The sequence below is a fragment of the Lolium rigidum genome, chromosome 2 (assembly GCF_022539505.1).
Source record: "Lolium rigidum isolate FL_2022 chromosome 2, APGP_CSIRO_Lrig_0.1, whole genome shotgun sequence".
In the NCBI taxonomy this organism is placed as follows: Eukaryota; Viridiplantae; Streptophyta; class Magnoliopsida; order Poales; family Poaceae; genus Lolium; species Lolium rigidum.
The window spans coordinates 57,532,174-57,554,090 of NC_061509.1; the positions used below are offsets into that span (position 1 = coordinate 57,532,174).

General features: G+C 48.6%; 2 protein-coding genes across 3 annotated transcripts; both read left to right on the forward strand.

The window, feature by feature from the left end:
• Window positions 1-325: 325 nt before the first annotated feature.
• Window positions 326-3,152, forward strand: LOC124686527 (bZIP transcription factor RISBZ4-like). 2 transcript variants are annotated; one of them, XM_047220459.1, is made up of 6 exons: window positions 326-615; window positions 1,580-1,688; window positions 1,913-2,069; window positions 2,192-2,267; window positions 2,358-2,483; window positions 2,587-3,152. In XM_047220459.1, the coding sequence occupies exons 1-6, from the start codon at window positions 460-462 to the stop codon at window positions 2,884-2,886; spliced, it is 924 nt and encodes a 307-aa protein (XP_047076415.1). In that variant the 5' UTR covers window positions 326-459; the 3' UTR covers window positions 2,887-3,152. The 2 variants fall into 2 exon arrangements, with proteins under 2 accessions (XP_047076415.1, XP_047076414.1); XM_047220458.1 differs by having other exon boundaries at window positions 328-615; window positions 1,910-2,069.
• Window positions 3,153-8,714: 5,562 nt separating this feature from the next.
• Window positions 8,715-12,481, forward strand: LOC124686529. Its single transcript, XM_047220460.1, has 4 exons — window positions 8,715-8,931; window positions 9,091-9,764; window positions 9,861-10,004; window positions 11,791-12,481. Exons 1-4 carry the CDS (start codon window positions 8,727-8,729, stop codon window positions 12,205-12,207), a joined length of 1,440 nt encoding a protein of 479 aa, XP_047076416.1. The 5' UTR covers window positions 8,715-8,726; the 3' UTR covers window positions 12,208-12,481.
• The last annotated feature ends 9,436 nt before the right edge of the window (window positions 12,482-21,917 follow it).

Genomic DNA, 21,917 nt, shown 5'->3' on the forward strand with positions numbered 1-21,917 from the left:
TTAGATAAATCTCAAACATGTTGGAGGGATAGGACGGAGGGAGTATTACACTTTCTCCTCCACTGCCCAGAAATTTCGTGATGACGAGGATCAGGAGTAAAGAAAACCGTGGTCCAGCGTCCATGGATACGGCGGCACGCACGCTGCCGATCGAAATGGCAAACCCGTAGATATCTCCAAAAACATGTCCGAGAGACGAGCCAAACCGCTTTCCACGCCCGACTTCCTCCTTCCAGGCCAGCCACCTTTCATCCCTTCCCTTTCCTTCTTTTTCTGATTGATCGATCGACCGCCGAAAAGAGCTTTTCTTCCTTGTAGCGTCCCGCTGCACTTCACCGCCGCGGCATCTCCCTCTAAAAGCACCGCTCGCCGACGCCCACGCACGCACGTACCGGAGCTAGCCAAGCACCCACCAGACCCCGCGCGCACCGCAGCTCAGCTACCTACGATCGACCGGCGATGAAGAAGTGCGCGTCGGAGCTGGAGCTGGAGGCCTTCATCCGCTGCCGGGGCGCGCTGGCCGCCGCCGAGCAGAAGCCCGGGCACGCCGACGGCGGCGCGGACTTCGGCATCTTCTCCGCCGCCGACCTCGCTGGCTTCGGCTTCGGCGACTCGGTCAGTGTTCTTCATCGATCTTTCTCTTAAACATCCGTGTTACGAAGCACAGGAACTTTTTTTTTTTTTGAGATTCGAAGCACAGGAACTGATAGAGTTACTAGAGCTACTGTGCTACGTATTCAATTGCACAAGATAATAGTAGATGGTTTTTTTCCTTTGATGTTAGTATGCGATATGGCATCTGCAGCTTGCGTGATTCGTTCTGTATGCCAGGAATTCATTTAATCTCCTGTGATCTGTGGATCAGATGCGGCCTAGTCTTTCCTATCAGCAACATGCTTAGTAATGAAACTATATTAGGAGGTGGCGTAAGGTTCTCATGGCAAAGTTAGGTGTTGGTTTCACTATTTTTTCTTTCAGTCAAATTTTAGCCACCAACTGGAATCGTATGTTGGCTTTTCGATTCGGCCAAACACCAAAAGTTTTTTTTTTTTGAATCGCACTGAAATCAACGAAACAATTGGGCCTAGTCTTTCCTATCAGCAACATGCTTAGTAATGAAACTATATTAGGAGGTGGCGTAAGGTTCTCATGGCAAAGTTAGGTGTTGGTTTCACTATTTTTTCTTTCAGTCAAATTTTAGCCACCAACTGGAATCGTATGTTGGCTTTTCGATTCGGCCAAACACCAAAAGTTTTTTTTTTTTGAATCGCACTGAAATCAACGAAACAATTGGCAATTAATCTGAATTCTAATATATGCCATAACCAAAATCAGGTGCCGCCAAACCTTTTGTCAATTGAACCAATAATTAACTACCTGAATTTGACAAACAGTTAAATTTTGCTTGAATCTTCCATACTGCCCAGTGTCACCGGTTTTTTTTACTGAAATACAATGAATCTTCCATAGCAGGTGTCATGGATTAGTTGTAATGCTATTGTCCGAGACTTTTTTGTTGTTGTTGTAGAGCTCCACATGCAGGCGTGATTGATGACTCTAGTGAATTTGCTTTAAGCAGAACACCCTCAACGGAAGCATTCAGAACCACCTCTGGTCCCAGTCACCCAATCTCGGCGCCCGGCACCCCGCGGTCTCCACCACAATCGAGTCTCAATCTTCAATCTACGGTACATAGTTCCTCTTCCACAGTTTTTACTTAGTAGGTCCATATGGCAACTACATGAAAAGTACATTGATGTGTGCCATGCTTAAGTTGCTACTACTGAACTGCACACTGAACCAGTTGATATCAAATTTTTTGGTAGAGATCAGTGCTGCTGTATCGAAACCGGAGTTCACATGATTGCTATTTCTTGCTGATGCTCTGTTCGATATGTGTATGTTGTAGCAGCAGCGAGTCCCACGTCCGCGACCAATCTAAGTATGAAGGAGAACCAGGCTTTCGGCGGCACGAGCGGTTCGGACTCCGACAGCGAGTCGATGTTCGACATGGAGGGTGGCATGTGCGACCAGGGCACGAACCCAACGGACGTGAAGAGGATGAGACGGTACGTCAAGAAACATGAACACTTCTTTGTTCCTGATTTTTTTTTTTTTTGAGGGATCACTTGTTGTTGCTGAACTTAACTGTTAACCTTTTGAAACAATAACGGCTGTTTTGAAATGACAGGATGGTGTCGAACCGCGAATCGGCTCGGCGATCCAGGAAGAGGAAGCAAGCTCACTTGGTTGAGCTGGAGACACAGGTAAACGCTATGACTCGTGCTATTCGGAACAAAGATCCTAGTAGCAAATGTTCTTGAGTTCGTACGTTCTGAATTGCGAGTGAAATGCAGGTTGATCAGCTCCGGGGCGACAACGCGTCCATCTTCAAGCAGCTGACTGACGCCAACCAGCAGTTCACCACCGCGGTCACCGACAACCGGATCCTCAAGTCGGACGTGGAGGCCCTCAGGATGAAGGTAATCCATCAGCTCAGCTCGCGTCTCAAAAGAAATTACAGTGATCAAGCATCACACTCATCAGGTAGCCTTTATATCCGATTATCCTGTCGGTCGTTTGCAGGTGAAGCTGGCGGAGGAGATGGTGGCGCGTGGCGCGCTGTCGTGCGGGCTGGGCCACCTGGGCCTGTCCCCGGCGTCGATGAACCCGTGCCGCGTCCCGGACGTGCTGGCCGGGCTGGACTTCCTGCCCGGCGGCGCCGACGACTTCGGTAGCCTGTCCCCGGCGGAGCAGGTGCAGAGCTCGCCGATGCAGAGCATGGCCAGCTTGGAGAGTCTCGAGCACAGCAGCCGGATGCCCGGCGGCGACTCAGTCGACGTCTGGGGCTGGGACTCCCACTCCAACGGCGCCATGTCCAAGTGATCAAGCCGTCGAGATGCCGCTGTCTCGCACATCGCCAAGTTACCGGAGGAGAATATGGTCGTAGTATCCGTACTATCTCAGTATCTGTATCATCAGACTGGGAGGTGTCGTCGTGTTCTAGCTGATGAAAACTCTTGATGGACTTGAGTTTTTCAGAGTCCTCTCGTGTCGTGTCAGTGACTCTATTACCGTGCCTAGTTATTTATGTAATGGAACTTTATACTAGTACTATGTTCATGCGAAGAGACTAAACTCCGAAGCATTAATATTATGGTATTTACAAGTCGTATTTGCGAAGAGACTGAATCTACATTTTCTGAACAATTCTGCGCCACTGAACGGGAGCAAATCCGTGGCTCGTCTCATTTCAGTGTTGTGCAGCCTGATTTACAATACATCCTGGGATGCTACTGTGGATTGTTTTGAATTGACGACTCCTCGTTGTCCCTTCCCGCCATTTCGATCTCCCGTGCCCTCTGCTCCATCTCGGCCACCAGCTCGCCGTACGCCGCGGAGGCCATGCCGCCTGCCTCCGCGATGGCGCCCAACGCCGCCGCCAGCCCGACGCAGACCCTCCTCTTCCCTTCCTCCTCGTTCGGCTCCTCCTCTCCGTTGTTGCTGTTGCGCCGCCTCGCGGCTGTCGCGATGGCCGAGGCCTCCGCCGCGACGACCTCCACGGCCCGGGTCACCGCCTCGACGTCCACGGCCTCGACGGCACGCGCCCAGGACACGAGCAGGCGCGGCATGTCCTCGCCGTCCTTGACGCAGCTCCGCGCCCAGCCCCAGAGCGCCGCGGCGTAACCGCGCTGCGACTCGGCCCAGGCCTCGAACGCCGCTCGCCACCCGCGGAGCTCGGTCGCGAGCGCGCCGGCGGCCGTGGCAGCCCGCGTCGGCCCCGGTGGCGGGCCACCGACGCCTCCCTCCGCCCGGGCGGCCGACGCGGAGAGGAGCGCGCTCGCCTCGTCCGCCGTGCGCTTCATCACCCGGTGCGCGTCGCCGATCACCCGCCACATCCTCGCCAGCCCTCGGATGAGCTGCGCGAGCTGCGGCAGAAGCTCGTCGTCGCGGACGGCGGCGACTCGCCGGGACACGGCATCGACGGAGGCCAGGGAGATATTGAGCTTGGTCCGGAGGTCCCTCATGGCGGCCCTAGTCCGCTCGATCGCGAACGGCTCCGCGCCGTTGGCGTCCTGGCTCCGCAGCTGCGCGCACTTCTTCTCGTACGACAGCCGCACGCGCTCCCCTGCCTGGAAACATTTGATTTTTTAGTTCATATCTTACCTTAACTGGTTCTGAATTTCTGCTGGTTTTAGAGTTCAAATTAGAGAAGAGTGTGTCCTCGGATCCATCGTACCCTGACTTCGTCGTAGAGCTTCTTCTCCCACTCGTAGAGTCTGTCAAGGCTCTCCTTGTGGCTCTGGAAGAGCTCGAATGGCTCCGGCGAGGCTTCCCGGCCGCCGACTTGCTCGTCACCGTCCTCACCGTCGACATCCCCTCTCGGAGCAGGTGTTCGAACTGTCTACGTGCAAGATAGCAATGATCAACGCTACAGCTCTATGACATGTCCTCAATGTGTTGCTCTAGTCTGAACTCTGAAGCAGAGCAATTGACATGACAGGGGATAGTTCTTCAGAAGTTCAGATAGGAGGATCGTACCTTTCTTTTGGTAGGGGACGACCTCCAGCAGCACCGACACCTCGCCGGCGATCTCCGCGACCTTGGAGAAATGGGCCTTGATGTCCCTCATGGCCTCCGCCACGCTCGACGGCGGCCTGTCGACGTACACGGTGAAGCGGCCGGGGCTGCTCTGCTGCTCGATCTCGGCGCTGGTCATCACTCTCAGCTTGTGGATCGCATCCACCACCTTCTTCTCTTCTTCCTTCCTTGCGGCCCCTGCCTGCTCATGACCAGCCTCCTCCTTTTCTTCCTCCGACTCCTCTTCTCGATCGCCGCCATCGTTGTCATCCTCGCTTGCTTCTTCCAGCTCCGGTATCTCCTCATGTTCTTGATCAGCGTTCGCCTCTTCGACGCCGTGATTCATGTAGCGGTGGTCACGATCGGTCGGAAGGGAAGAGAAAGGGTCAATCCAGAACAAGTCCCATCCCGGAGGCAGCGGATGTGGCGATGACGGCGGCACATTGTTCGCCGGTGGATGGAAGAGCCGAGGATCCACGCCGAAGAACCCATCCACGACAGCGGTCTCGGCAGCTCCTTCCTCACCGTCCCATTGCTCAACCAGCGGATGCACCGGCGCCCCTCCTTGCATCAGGCAATTCAGGACGAAGACCTTGTTCTCCGGCGAGCACGGGTGGTGCATGCATGACGACTCATGCAGGAAGTAGAGGTGCTCGTCCTCGGCGAGGTAGTAGAAGAGCGCGAGCGAGACGCGGCGGAGGGACTGGAGGTAGGCGACGTGGGAGGAGGCCAGCAGGTTCCGCTGCGCGATCGCCTTCTTCACGAAGCTACGCCGGTCGTGGCACGCCTTCACGGCCTCCTCCTCGTCGAGCTTCTTCGACGACGAGCAGCCCATCGCTCTTGGCCGGCCAGATCGCTGCTGCCGCTGCCTTGGACGTGTGGGCGAGATCGCAAGAACAAGATTTTGTAGGAATCCATTGATGTCAGTTTCTCAAGATGCTTTGGTTCTCTTGAGCGTGTGGAAGAAACGAAGAATTTCTTGGGGAGGTAAACTGAAGTTGAAGGAAACTTGAATGAGATGAGGTTTGCAAAGAATCTCTCGCTGAGAAGAAATGGACGCAACGCTTGAAACACTGCTTCTTTCCTTAGATGCCTGTGAAATCGTACACGAGTAATATTCGAGCTTGTAGTTAATAATTCTTATTTTCATGCCGTGGCTAACCAAAGGAGGAAAAAAAACTTATCTGTTTTAGTCTTTTAGATGGTTCTAATGGTCCTGTAGAAGAAACTGATGAGATGTTTGTGGTTGCTTCTGATTTTTATAAGAAACTCTTCTCCAAAGAGGATAAAAAAATTTATCTCTTGATTCCAACTTCTGATTTTTATTTTAAATGAATTGAATATTCAAGAATCCATTATTAGTTACAGTACGAAAATTGGCATATACCATTTAAATGTTGGAACACTTCCACTCAAGTGGTAAAATACACAAAGAAATTAAATGCATGTCATTAGTATACATCATAGTATCACTTGGTTCTTTAAAGATTGTCTTACTAGATAATGATGTTATGTTTTCTGAACTCAAGGTCCCGAGTCACACCGAAGAACTCAACTACACTACCTCGTGGTTTTGGGGCAAGTCCAACGCTTCCACATGTCATTGATCACTTTCTATCAAATGTGTACAAATTACTATTAGTATCATTCCTCCGCTACACAACAAATTATTACTTTCATAATCTATGAATTGACTCTGTGATGGGCAATGGAACCATGGTATGTGTTGGTGGTGGAGGTTACATTGCAAGTGGGTATATGATCACATAGGACTAATAATACATATCGTATAGTGATTCTACCACCATATATTACGCGTTAACCATGAGATCTACCATGGCACTAGGGAAGTCAGCTCTATCTTCTTTCTTTCACATACCAAGGTACTTAATAGAGGCTAAATGTGAGTTCGGCGGTTCCACATGTGTTGAGATTGTCTTAAATTCCCCGTCTTATAGAAGAAGGGTGCTCTATTGTCTATGATGGATTGTATTGCTTACGGCCAATGGTTATGCTTGGTAATCGTAATGGTACAAAAGCGTGGGTATGCAGGATCGCGAAGAAGGGATGATTGGTTTGTATGTCATACTAGGCCTCACAGCGAGGAAATGTGGATGGGAAAGTACGTTCGGTTGGTAACAAGTATAAATATCTCTTATGGGAAAGTAACACATCTCTACACAGTGTACTGAATTGTGGCTTTTCACTATCTATTCATGGAACTACGCGAAGTTCTAGACACCCTCTGAAGACCGACGGACATATCTTTTCAAAAGAAAATCAAACTTTTTAAGAAGTTTCAACGAAAACATGCATTGGCTGGCCTAGTGCATCAGCCACCCTTTTCTTTAGTTGAAACTGTTGAATACGCCCGTACTCATCCTTTTATTCTAAACCCTTTGCTAGACTGTGATAACAATAGTGGAGACTACACCGAAGAACCCAAAGGCAGCTATGAAGTCTACTACGAGGAGCCGAATCTATCAAGAGGAGTTGAAGACATGGACTACGATGTAGTCTACGTTGTTGACAAGGGCGAGACCGAGAAGTAGAGAAAATCTCAAGTAGACGTAGATATGCCGAGCAACCTAGATCCTTACTTAAATAAGTTGTTAAGCTTCAATGGTACTTAATTTGGGTTTTCCGATGGTTTGTAAGATGTTTATACCCAAAGTTAAGTATGGGTGGTATCCTCACCGGACGGATGAGGATATCAAAGTATTTGTACACTTTTGGCTTGTAATAATACGTGTACATTTGGACCCATAATATTTCTGTTGTACCACATTGAAGAATATAATAATTTTGAAATGGTACTTTCATAAGTACTATGCCAATGACTTGCGTACTGCAACATGTAGTGGTATATGTGTTCACAGCATCGTTCACATGGAGAGAAAGGGATGTCACAAAAGTTAACAGTAGCTCGGACCTTAGACTGCGGCGGCATGCACAACCATGGCACCACAGTGGGGAGGAGGGCTAGGCGCGGCACCAAGCACGGTGCAGGGGCAGGGAGAGGGCTTTCTTAAGAATAAGAAAGAAGAATCTTATGGAAATAGCATGGAATAAGGTTTGATCCTATTCATGGGGATTCCCTAAATATCCCATTCAAAAAATCGAAATAATCGGGACTTTTTGGAGATTGGATGCAGTTACTAATTCATGATCTGGCATGTACATAATGAAAACTTCATTCTCGATTCTACGAGAATTTTTATGAAAGCGTTTCATTTGCTTCTCTTCAATGAAAGTTTCATTTTTCCAGAATGTATCCTAATTTTTGGCCTAATTCTTCTTCTGATGATTGATTCAACCTCTGATAAAAAAGATAGACCTTGGTTCTATTTCATCTCTTCAACAATTTTAGTAATAAGCATAACACCCCTATTGTTCCGATGGAGAGAAGAACCTATAATTAGCTTATCGGGAAATTTCCAAAACATTTTAATTTTTTAGATATTTTTTAATTTGGCCGACGTGTGGGTTATTTCTCAGGTTTCCATTAGCCTTAAATGTGGGTTCCATATGTTAGTTATGTGTGTATTAATTCACGATCAATTTTCCTTTGGTTTTTTTGTTGCCAATAACTATAAAAAGGCGGTGCATTTTTGTCTCATAAACGTAAAACGATACTGAACGATAAATTTGACTATCAATGTGGCGGCTTTGTGCTACACACTCCACTTTGACCAAGAATACAATAGATATGGTTGTAGAAATAAAAGCAAAATAAGTTTGATATTAAGTTGTGGAATATTTGAAATCATGGTTAAACATTAGGCTCAGTGTGATTAAATCAATAGAAAATTACACTAAACTAGAGTAGCATGTCTAAGTTAATTAATGCATACAATTTGATTTTCTTTGTCATTTTAGTGGAGGAGTTTTGACATATTTTTTTATTGGATGATGACAATTTGATAAGCTAAATATAATAGCACAATAACTAGTTTAGAAAGATTAAGAGTACTGAGCAGAAGGAAGAAATGAGTGACTGAGTCATGGGCCCGTGGGCGGAGAAATCGGTTTGTTTTCTGGCCCACCAAACCACAAAACCCTAGGGCCACCTCACAAGACTACCGCCGCGCCCACTATCCACTTCTTGTGATCTTGGCATTCACACTCACACTCTTCTCTCTCTAATGGCGCCACGCCGAGGCCCCAAATCCGGGAAACCCTCGCCGGCGGGGTCGTGGGCCATGAGCGGGCAGAAGCCACCCACCAACGTGGACTCCGCGACGGCGGCCGACGTGTGGCGCGGGTGCTGCAACCCGGACGGAGACCCGGAGCATCTGCGTACGTACATCCGCACCGAGCTCCTCCCCGCCTTCCCCGCCGTCGAGGCCGCGCGGTTCGCCTCCCTCCCCGCCCGCGACGCCGTCGACCGCATCAGCCTCCTCCCCGACGCGCTCCTGCGCAACATCGTCTCCCGCCTCTTCGTCACGGAGGCCGCCGCCACCGCCCTCCTCGCCTCGCGCTGGCGCCGGGTCTGGCTCTCCGCGCCTCTCGTCCTCAGCGACGCCTACATCAGTCCCAGCGCCGGCTCGCCGCCCATCACCGCCTCCGTCTCCTACATCCTCGAAGCGCACCCGGGGCCCTTCCGCTGCGTCCACCTCGTCTCCAGCAAGATGGGCGCGCACCGGGCCCAGCTCGCCCGCTGGCTCGACCTCCTCGCCGCCAAGGGCGTCCAAGAACTCGTCCTCCTCAATCGCCCGCTGCCGCTCGATGTGCCCCTCCCTGCCACGCTCTTCAGCGTCACCACCCTCACCCGCCTCTACATCGGCCTCTGGAAGTTCCCGGACGTGGGCATGATACCGCGCGGCACCTCCTTCCCCTATCTCCGCGAGCTCGGCATCTGCAGCGTCGTCATGGAGGACGGAGACATCGAGTCCGTCATCGCCAGAAGCCCCGTCCTGGAGGTCCTGAGCATCCAGGGAAACAACAAGGGGCTGCGCCTTCGCATCGTCAGCCAGAGCATCCGGTGCGTGCAAATTTGCGGCTCCGTTCTGGAGAGCATCACCGTGGTGAAGGCTCCACTTCTCGACAGACTCATCCTGGAGGGACCTCGGGGCAACACCGGTGGCTTCAGCACCAGAGTCCTGATTGGTGATGCCCCCAAGCTCCACGCTTTGGGGATCTTGGAGCCAGGAAATCACATTCTAGAGACCCGAGACATCGTGGTACATCTCCTGTCTAACTCTATCCATTTGTTCGTCCAACTGGTGGCGGTTCATGACTAAATGTGCGATCTTTCTTCAACTGGGATTTGGGTGCAGGCTGGGATAAAACCAACCTCACGCACCATGCTCACCAGCGTCAAGACCCTGAGTTTGAAGGTGCGTTTCGGAAACCACAATGACGTCAAGATGCTGCCCACCTTCCTCAGATGTTTTCCCAATCTGGAGAAACTCCATATTACAGTATGTGCTTTCTTACGTTTGTTCCAGTTTCCTGCAGATATTACATGAATTGTCTGTAGCCAGACTACAGATTTTATTCCATTACAGATGGTGTGTTCTGAATTTCTTATCAATAGACCTTTAGGTCAATTATCATTGACATTCTTTATCGTCTTCCTAAATTTTCCTCCTGCAAAATGTTAATCTTTCTTTGTAGTTATGCAAGCTAGTGTAAGTAGTATTTCCATCTGTTAACTTGATGATAAGACCAGCTACATGTCTAGGAATACTTGACCTTGTCAGGGGTGATCAATTATTGCTTTACAAGCTAAGCATTGTCATTTTTTCTCAGCCATCAGGTTTTCTCTTCAAAACATAAACTAGAGTACACCATTAGAGTTCTGAGTGGCAGCTACATGGCTAGTAATACTTGGCCTTGACAGGGGTGTTCAATTATAGCTTTACAAGCTAAGCATTATCATTTTTTCTCAGCCATCAGGTTTTCTCTCAAAACATAAACTAGAGTACACCATTAGAGTTCTGAGTGGCCATCTATTTCTGTTTATGTTATGCTGTTCCTCTTGGGCCACAGTGTTTACTCTGCTATTATCTTGATTTCTAATGCTTTTCTTCTTCACATCTTGTATTAAGCCTTTCTTCTTGTTGTAGTGTTTCTCATTGTGTTCATACATAGTATTAGTTAGCAGCATTTGTGCTTGTTGTAACTTGTAATAGGCAGGCAGTTCTCATTTTAGAGAGTTGCACATAAATTAGCACATTGCTACCTACAGTTTCTTGGAGGTCTGTGTGGTATACAATAATACCATATTGATGGTACTGAACAAATTGCCGAAAACCCCCAGCAGCACCCATGCTCCTTTTTTTGAAAAAAAATTAAAAACATATTTCTGTGAGTTCAAAAAATCTGAAAACAAATACACTAATACCAAATTTCGGGGGAAAATAAGTTGGATTTTGAGCTATACAAAAAAGACAAATTTCTGACAAAAATCTGAGTTTTCTTTCCCTACATACAGCGAAACTTCTACCGAAACTTCGCACAAGTATTCTGGACATGCGTATGTGTTCACGGAAGAAATTTTGTGATTTTTTGAAACACAAAAGTACATTTTTCAAACTTTTCAAAAACAGGAGCTCTAGTGCTCGGGTGTTGCAAATCTACTCTCACCAATTGCATCATATTAATTATTACAAGGTACTTGTCATGAATTACATCTGGAATTTGGTCTAGGAGAACATGTCTGGCGAAAGGTACACATGGTTAAGACCTCGACATTAGATTGTTTGTGTGATTTCTTCAAATCGGTTTCGATTGATTAGTCATTGGACCATGTTTTAGTCGCGACCGACAACAGTAGTAGGCTGAGATTTTCAGCAGTACACTGTAACTTGTTCATGTGAATGATAATCATGAGGATGTTTAGGGCACACACCAACACATCACTCCAGTTCTAGTATTTTTTTCTTGCATTATTAGGCTACTTGGCAGATGGTATACTTTTTCAGCAAGTTTCGCACTTGGAAATGTTGATTTGCCACTTGCCCACAAATCAGATACAGCTTTTATAGTGTGATACCATAATGTACAATTTTTTTTATACCAGCAGCGTTTAGTGTTGACCAACGATTGTAATTCTGAATCTCAGCTTCACAGAAAACTCTGTTGACAATATAAAGTTCTTAATAATGTTACCTTTTATAACCTGTTATTTTCAAATAGCTAATGGCAAACAACCGACCATTGTATCTGAGCTAATTCATGTGACTTTTTATTGATTTCTTGCAGTCTGGAAAATGTGATTTTGAAGCTGGCAGTGCCAGGCTCAACCTCAAGTTCTGGGAGTTGGCTAAACCCACCGAAAATGTCAAGTCGTGCATTAAGGTGTTGTCTTTCCGTGAATTCCGGGGGGAGATAGGTGAGGTTGCTTTCATCAAGTTCTTCTTCCGGAATGCGAGGGTCCTCGAGAGTGCATCGATTAGTATGGCCAATCCCAGCGTCACACCATTTTGTACTGACGAGGCATTTTCCAAAGCGTCAAAAGCTTCTGATAAAACAGCCAGTAAATCCGAGATCAATATGGTGGTTCTTGGTAGCACAGGTCCTGAAGGAGGTAGCCTCTGGAACTTTAAGAAGGGAGCCGATTACACTTTTGATGACCCTTTCTCAGCAGTGCAGATGCGTGTCACTAAAGATGGAGAGTAATCCTGCAATATCCGTGGCACTGTGGAAGTTTTCTGGATGTCAATGATGAAGCATTATCCGTGGCACGGTGGAAGTTTTTTGGATGTCAATGATAAAATAGAAATCCTGCAATATCTGATTCGCTTGCTACCCATGTCCTGACTTTGGTTGTATTGCATTGCAGACTTTGTGTTAAATTCGTGCCCTGATGTCTGGTGCGTATTAGAAATACTACTGACTGATGGTTTGCTTGTGGTGCCTGTGTCTTCTAACTTCTCGGTATATGTTTCTTCCAGCATTTTTGTCGTGGCAGCATATTTCAGCTTTGTGTTTTTTTTTTTTGTCGCATCTCGTCGTCCTGGTTGCCATTCAGATTAATCATCATCACTCATCAGAGCACTCTATAGTCTTTAGGCGTTCCCTACACAGCTGAAACAGTACTTTTGCATGTAAGTTTAGACTACAACAATTCCAACAGGCATAATCTTATGAGTTGCATGATTTTCTCTGCTGCAACGTAATGGTGAGTGTTTTGTTCTTTGCACAAAACTATAATGCCGTTTCTTTAATCTACAGTCGATTATGTTTTAAGTTAGAGATGTGGTTCATGCTGTGTTCTCATTCCGTTTACTTTTTGGAATTTAGAGGCATGTTCTCATACATCCGTTTGAGCTAGTCTTCATCTCGGTTTTGTTCCTGGAAGTTCAAATCATGTAGTGTTCATATATTTGGACCGTGAACTCTAGCCTATATTTTATTCTTGGAAATGGAGGATGGGCCCTCCACCTATGCATTGAAAATATGCATATGGATTTCTCTATTAATTTACGGGACATATAGAGAGCATACATAAAAAAAAAATCCAGATCTCCACAATAACTACAAAACATCATGTCAACGGAGCCTTATGCTCTGAAAACAACAAAATCAATACACCAACTAGAAATCAGAAACATTACATACTCGAGATGTTTTTTAAATAAAAAGAGAGTGCTCATCTAGTTTAGCAAACTCTTAGCAAGCATCTCATGTATTACCTCTGTCCATAAATAGATGTCAAAAGTTTATCTAAATTTGAATGTATCTAGACACGATTTAGTATATAGATACATCCGAATTTAAATAAATCTTTGGCATCTATTATGGACGGAGGGAGTATTTAAGTGAAAAGAGAGTGCTCATCTAGTTTAGCAGACTCTTAGCAAGCATCTCATGTATACGCTAAAATAGTTATCACCATTGTCGGTTGACGAAAATTTTCATGGTTAATATTCGTAGTATTCATCCCGCCAACGCTACCATGATGCTAAACAGCGCATCGGCCTTACGCGAGTCTATCATGTCACTTCTGCCCCTACCTTACGCGAGTCTATCATGTCACATATGACACCGAGAATCCGTTGCGCCACACCATTGAGATTGGCCGTGGTTAACAAGCCAGATGCAAACCAGTCCACCTCACAACCCCTTCAGACAATATCAGTTTCGAAAACAATACCACCAAAGGGGAGAAACGATGCTCCACGCTGCCATAATCCGATCTGAGTGATCCAGGTCTATGGTTTTCCCCAGAGCTTCCTGGACTAGGAGATGAGGATCGACATCAACAAAGAAGCTCCTATGTGATGCCTCCAAGAAGGGTATGATGCTGAGAGCGCCACCATCGACTGATCCAAGGTTCTAGGGTTTCCCCTGGAGACTCTACTTTGCGCGAAACCGATAGTCGTCCCACGCGCCGCCATGGCCTCCATCACCAACGAAGGCACCGACAACGAGACGAAGGAAGACAACCAGCCCCATTAGGAGGCACGCCGCCACCACCAAATCCAGGGCCACCGCCCTGGGAACGAACCTCCACTGCAGAAACTGTAGAGGGCTGCCATCCTCCGCGCATCATCTACCCCACACGCCGCTCCCGTTGGGGTGCTCACCCAGCATCGTGCCCACACAAGATGTGCACGGGGAAGGATAAGTGCCCGCCGCCGCAAGCGACGACTAGGCTTTGCCTAGCCGCGAGGCATGGCGACGGTGAGGTAGAGGAGGCGGGAGGGTGGGGGCTGGTTGGCTGGAATCTATGCCCAAAGCTAATGGTGAGTGTTGGGACTTCTTATGAGTTGCATGCGTTTCTCTACTGCGACGTTTTTTTTTATAAAGGGTGCTTTATTATATAAAAGGTTTAAGTATTGCATCTAGCATCTGCATAAATGAGATGCACACAGCTGACCCAATTCATGAAAGACAGTAAAAGAAAATAACTTAGGCTTTCCATAAGTAATTAATCATGGCCGAGAAACTATGAGAACACCTATGGACATGGAAGACCAATTCATAGATTATGCTGCCATTAGTGTAGGGTAAATGTATTCTCCAACTTTGTAAACACCTTCACAAAAAGGTCGCGATGCTGAGATGACCATAAACGGAATGTAGCTGTGCACCGATAGATAACCTGCATAAAAGAAGCATTTTTATATCTTGTTATTTTTATATAGCCAAAAACGACTAAATAACAGTGAGTGTTTTGTCCCTGTTATCACCAGAATTTGGCCGGATCAGAGGTGGGCCGCGATTAAGATGGGCTTGAAGAATATACCTGGAAGAAATACATGAATCGGCCTTGTATACAAAGTTTGGGCTAGTTTGCCCGTGTATCCGTAAATATAGTAGGATACGTGTTCTGCTAGATAGAATTTGGAGGGTGCACGGTTGGGATTACTCCCACGTTAGAAAGTCTACGGACTATAAATATGTATCTAGAGTTATTGAGAAAAACAACAATCACGTTCATCACAAACCAATCTAGGCGCATCGCCAACCCCTTGTTTCGAGGGTTTCTTTCGGGTAAGCATCATGCTGCCTAGATCCCATCTTGCGATCTAGGCAGTACACATTTATTCGTTGTTCATGCGCTGCTCGTGCTGAAGCCTTGTTGATGGCGAGCAACGTAGTTATCATAGATGTGTTAGGGTTAGCATTGTTTCATCGTGTCACATGCTTTCGTCCATGCAACCCTTAGATGTCTAGCCGCCCTTACACCTATCTTAGGTGTAAGGGCGGCACCTCGCTTGATCATTATTTAGTAGATCCGATCCGTTATGATTGCTCCTTGTTCTTCAAGGATTAGTTTAATATCTGCATAGTTAGGCCTTGCAAACGGGTTGAAGGATCCAGTAGCACGTAGGGTGTAGTTTGCTAGCCCTAGATGAGATGTTCCGGAGATCAACTTCATGTTGGTTTTTAGGCCTTGTCTAGGATCGGTTTATTATCACCGTGCGTGGCTGCCGTGCTCAATCACGCGTAGGATGTTCCGATTATGTGGTGAAAACCCTAAATCGTCGTAGGTCGTTTTAGCTTTATATTGATCAAGCAGGACCACCATGTGATCGTATACCTCATACGGATCATGGGTGGATCGGCTCCTTGAGCCGATTCATAGGACAACCTGAGAGCCGATCGAGGCTCGTATTTAATGTTTACGTGTATGCCATGCAGGAAACTAAGCGAAGCAAATCCATCACCTTCCTGACCAGGTATAGGTCGGTGGCACGCCCTTGCACCAAGCATCGGACGTGCGTGCCGAGGCTTTGCGGGCCGTCGCTCGAGGGACCAGGGCCAGCCGCAGCCCTCGGAGCCTCCCGGCTCTACTGTGTTGCCCGTCGCTGCTCGCCGGTGGGTTTCTGACCGCAACACATTCTGGCACGCCCGGTGGGACAGTCTTCGACATCAACCGCATCGCCATCTACATCTCGAGATGGCGGAAGGTACTCCGACCACGTACGAAGATCCGACCGAGGAGCTCAAGAAGAAGTATGACGAGGTCAAAGCTATCCTCGAAGCCGACCTCATCGGCTCTTTCCAGCAGAACCCGCTCACACGACATCAGGTGGAAAGGGTTCTCACCGAAGGCGCGCTCGATGGAGTGGACCTGTCCACCCCTTCGAAGAACGCACCAGTGTCTCGCGTCAGAGATTAATTTCATGGTAGCTCATTCGCTGCACCGCCATTCTGAGAGCCTGGTGAACACTTTGGAGCGTGTCGCCCTTCGGGTGATCCAGGAAATCATGAGGCATCAGCACTCTCCGTCAGGACCAGCTCTAGGGACTCACCAAGGAGAGATACCACTCCAGTCCCGACCACCGCTGCCGTTCGCGTTGGCAGCACCAGAAGTGCCGAGTTCACCGGCGTACGTCGTCTACAAGATCGGTGGTGACCCTAGTGATTACCAGTTCTCTTATGAGGCGCCTAAGGAGATCCCTCACGGATACACGTGCACATACGTGCCGCACCGCAAGAATCGGGCACTCATGAACCGGACCGCAACAAGCAGGGACTTCCGTAACAGCAGGAGGAACTTCCGGAACAGATCTTGAGAAGCGGACGTGGCTAGCTAAGTATGCCACTCCGACGAACCTCCGCAGCTCAACTCCCGCAGCTTGGCTCGTAGCTTGAGAAGCAAGCGTGGCTGGCTAAGTATGCCACTCCAGCGAATCTTCGTAGTTCGACTCCCGCAGCCAGCACCGCGGATCGGATCAGTACAATCTTGAGAGACCAGTTCGGCATGGTGCCGAAAACGAGGGCAATCGGCTATTCCAAGCCGTACCCCAATGAGTACGATTTGATCCCACTACCACCCAAATATCGGCTCCCTGAATTCTCCAAGTTTAGTGTGTCAGATGGCTCCAGTTCAATCGAACACGTGAGCCGATATTTGGCGCAGCTGGGCACGATCTCAGCATCAGATGAACTACGTGTGAGGTTCTTCGCACAGTCCCTCACGGGATCGGCTTTCGGGTGGTACACATCGCTGCCACCAGACTCAATCCGGACTTGGAAGCGCTTGGAAGAACAGTTCCACATGCAGTATCACTCGCAGGCTTCCGAGGCCGGCATTGCCGATCTAGCACAAGTACGACGAAGCGCGGAGAAATAGTGTCAAAATACATCCAGCCGCTTCAGACCGTTAGGAACCGATGCTATTCGGCTCGTGTGACTGAAAAAGAAGCAGTCGAGTTGGCGGTGGTGGGTCTCGCAACACCGATCAAGGATGTGGCCTCCCAAGCAGACTACCCTTCACTGGCGCATATGGTGCAGAAGCTGTCATTATATGAACAGCGCTGATGACCCACAAGTATAGGGGATCCAAGTACTAATCAATCAATAGGCATGTGTTCCATATATAGTCGTACGTGCTCGCAATGAGAAACTTGCACAACATCTTTTGTCCTACCAGCCGGTGGCAACCGGGCCTCAAGGGAAACTACTGGATATTAAGGTACTCCTTTTAATAGAGTACCGGAGCAAAGCATTAACACTCCGTGAACACATGTGATCCTCACATCACTACCATCCCCTCCGGTTGTCCCGATTTCGTCACTTCGGGGCCATTGGTTCCGGACAGACGACATGTGTATACAACTTGCAGGTAAGATCATAAACAACGAATATCTTCATGAATCAATAACATGTTCAGATCTGAGATCATGGCACTCGGGCCCTAGTGACAAGCATTAAGCATAACAAGTTGCAACAATATCATAAAAGTACCATCTACTGACACTAGGCACTATGCCCTAACAATCTTATGCTATTACATGACCAATCACATCCAATCCCTACCATCCCCTTCAGAGCTACAGCAGGAATTACTCACACATGGATGGGGGAAACATGGCTGGTCGATGGAGAGGCGTCGGTGGTGATGGTGGCGATGATCTCCTCCAATTCCCGTCCCGGTGGAGTGGCAGAACGGAGACTTCTGGCTCCCGAGACGGAGTTTCGCGATGTGGCGGCGTTCTGGAGGGTTTCTGGCGACTTCGACTTCTCTCCGTGTTTTAGGTCGAGGCCGATAAGTAGTCCGAAGGAGGGCGTCGGAGGCCGGCCGAGGGGGCCACACCATAGGGCCGCGCGGCCCCCCTAGGCCGCGCCGCCTTATGGTGTGGGGCCCTCGGGCCTCCACTTGATTTGTCCTTCTGGCTCCGTCAGTATTCTGGGAAAATAGGGTGATATGGGCACGGAGGCCTATGTGGAGCCCCGATTCAGAACTCCACCAGCTTAGTTATTTTATTTTATGTCTATGGTCATATGTGGGCCAATTAGGGTTTTTAATAATTTGAGTCGGTTTGGTTTGGGCCTGTCCAAACCAATGTAGAGAGGCCCACTAGGGCTGGCCGGCCACCCCACCTCTCATATAAGTGGAGGCACGGCTAGGGTTTAGAGTAGAACAAGTTTAGTCTAAAAGTTAGGTTATACCTAGTTGCGTGTGTTCACGTGTATCATCCCTCCGGGGGTACGGCGCTGCCGTTTATCTATACTATTATCCGCTGCGAAGGTTCTTGTGTTGATCAAGGATTGTCTAGCTCTTGGTTTGAGGCGTATCGTTCATCGATCCGTTGCTTGCTGGATTCGTTCCCTCTTCTCCAGGCTGCGTTCATCGCGTTGTTGGGAGGATTTACTACCCCAGGTTCTCGCTGTGAAAGATCGGGCATCAATCTAGGTGGATCGGCTTGGATCCACCGTATCATGTGGTATCAGCTTTCTGGGTTGCTCACGGCGAGGTGTTGTTGATCGATCTCTTTGATCGGTTTGCATCGGAGAAGTTTGGCTCTAAGATCGGAGGAGTTTGGCTCTCGGTCGAAGGAGGTTGGTTGGAGGAAGTTTGGCATTGTTTGGTGGAGTTTGGAGGTCATCCATGGCTGTTTCGGAGGTCGAAATCGCGAAAAATCGCGATCAGAATCGGGAAGAAGACGAAAATTCGCGACCAGGAAAAATCCGGTCGGAAATCCACCAACCGGGCCGATGACCGGCAGCTCGGCGTAAGCTCCGGTCCAACCGGCCGTTGACCGGGCAGCCTGGCGTAAACTCCGGTCCAACCGGGCCAGTGACCGGGCAGCCTGGCGTAAAATCCGGTCCAACCGGGCCAGTGACCGGGCAGCCTGGCGTAGAACCCGGTCAACCGGGCGCCCAACCGGGAAGTTCGCAAATTCGCAGATTTCCGGTTTTGCTCCGGTACGAGGCAGCCGATCCGGTTGGCGACCGGTCAACCGGGCCAGTGACCGGACTGGCCGGTCTGGAGGCCGGTCCAACCGGGCCCTGGGCCGGGACGGCGTCTGTTCCTGCGGTTGTTTCTCCGGCGGTTTCTCCTGCTACTGCGGTTGCTTCTTCAGCAATACTAGCTACTGCTGCTCTTGTTTCTCCGGCGATGCTCCTTGATGCTACTACTGTTGTTGCTTCCTTTGGAGACGATGTGCGTGGCATACGGTGTTCACGTGGCACGAAATCCGGTGATGTTTTCAATGATTACCTTGATATCCGCCGTTGGGAGGACGTATCGCATTCTGTGTCAGGACTACAGTGGTATTTACGTCGTTCCGCGACAAGTGAGCAGTACGAGGATTGGGAGAAGTACATGGAGTTGGGTTTCCAACGATGTCGTCGCTACAAAGGGAAGTTCACTGGGTATGATGCCTGTCTTCTAGCTCACGAGCGTGTGGATGCCGAGTTGGACATATATTGGTATGATGCCGTTGATAGAGGCGAGTATGCTTATACTTGGGCGGACTTCAAAAAGTTTCTTCGTGGTGGTTTTGGGTTACCATTGCAGCAGCGTAAGCAGATCGTCCGTAGTTGTGCATGCAATAGAGGAAGTGGACAAGTGCATAGTTCCTATTCAGGAGATTGTTCCACTACCAACAGTCACTAAGGTTGAGGTGAAATCTTCAGAGGAGAGGAAACCTGGCTCTGATACCAAGAGCACTACTGTGACTGTTGAAGAAGATGTACCATTGAGCGGGCTGAATATGCAACTCAAGAAGGTACAAGGTGATGCTTGCAAGACAGTTGACAAGGTTCAGCGGTGGAGTTTGTTTCAGACTCAGTGCTTTATCAAGGGCAAGGCTTGCAAGTTGATGGTTGATGGTGGTAGCTGTACTAATGGCATTAGCAAGGCGATGGTGGCAGCATTGGGGTTGTCTACATGGCGTCTTCCCGAACCTAAACATCTTGAGTGGTTGAATAGCTGTGGTATGTCGAAGATTACTCACAAGGTGCGTGTGCCATTTACGGTTGGTGATTATGTTGATGAGATAGATTGCGATGTGTTGCCATTGGAGGTGTGTGGATTGCTACTTGGGCGTCCTTGGCGGTATGATCGCAATGTGACACATGCTGGGCGAGCAAATACATATTCTTTTATGCATGGTGGCAAACAGCGGACTTTGAAGCCTATGGGTGATGATCATATCAAGTCCGATGTGGAGTTAGTGGTGCGTAAGGAGAAGTTGCACAAGCCTAATGTGCAACATAAGGTGCATGATGTTCCGAGCATTGATGTTGGTGATGTTTCAGCCAAGCCTGTAGATGACAAGCAAGTTCTTGTTGGTGACAAGCCGGATGAAGCTACACTTGTTGTTGATGTGGATGTTGCAGCATGTGCTACAGTTCCAGTTTGTGTTGATGCTAGTATGCAGACTGATGATGTTTGTGCTGATGATGCTTCAGTACATGTGGCGCAGATGCGCGTGGGAGGAGTGGGAGGCGAGCGCGTCAGTGGAGATGGTGGGCAGCGGCACTACCGTGCTATGAGTACTGCAGTCCAGTTTTCCGCGACACCGCGGATGCATCGAGGCAAGGATGGACGTGTGAGACATCTATGTGGCCCAGGAATTACACATCTTGTGCAGGGTCATGTGCAGCGACACAAGGTTCCATCAATACCTCGTAAGAAGAAGGAATTGGCGCCAAAGGCCAAGCTCATGTGGAGAAGAAAGGAGGCGCCAAGTGCTGTATCAAGTCGAGAAGGCCGCGAGGGAGGATGTGGTGTGGAAGGCAAGCAAGACTTGAGGACGGCGAGGACGTGTCATGTTCATATCACGTCACCTTTTCCAGAAGACCCTCACGCGTTGGGGACAACGCTTCTTGAAGGGGGGGAGGATGATATGGGCACGGAGGCCTATGTGGAGCCCCGATTCAGGACTCCACCAGCTTAGTTATTTTATTTTATGTCTATGGTCATATGTGGGCCAATTAGGGTTTTTAATAATTTGAGTCAGTTTGGTTTGGGCCTGTCCAAACCAAGGTAGAGAGGCCCACTAGGGCTGGCCGGCCACCCCACCTCTCATATAAGTGGAGGCACGGCTAGGGTTTAGAGTAGAACAAGTTTAGTCTAAAAGTTAGGTTATACCTAGTTGCGTGTGTTCACGTGTATCATCCCTCCGGGGCACGGCGCTGCCGTTTATCTATACTATTATCCGCTGCGAAGGTTCTTGTGTTCATCAAGGATTGTCTAGCTCTTGGTTTGAGGCGTATCGTTCATCGATCCGTTGCTTGCTGGATTCGTTCCCTCTTCTCCAGGCTGCGTTCATCGCGTTGTTGGGAGGATTTACTACCCCAGGTTCTCGCTGTGAAAGATCGGGCATCAATCTAGGTGGATTGGCTTGGATCCACCGTATCATAGGGCCTTCTGCATAAATTCCGAGGTTTTTCCCGAAAGTTGGATTTCTGCACAAAAACGAGACACCAGAACAGTTCTGCTGAAAACAGCGTTAGTCCGCATTAGTTGTATCCAAAATACACAAATTAGGGGCAAAACAATAGCAAAAGTGTTCGGGAAAGTAGATACGTTTTGGACGTATCAACTCCCCCAAGCTTAGCTTATTGCTTGTCCTCAAGCAATTCAGTTAACAACTGAGCGATAAAAGAACTTTCACGAACACATTTGTTCATATGATGTAAAT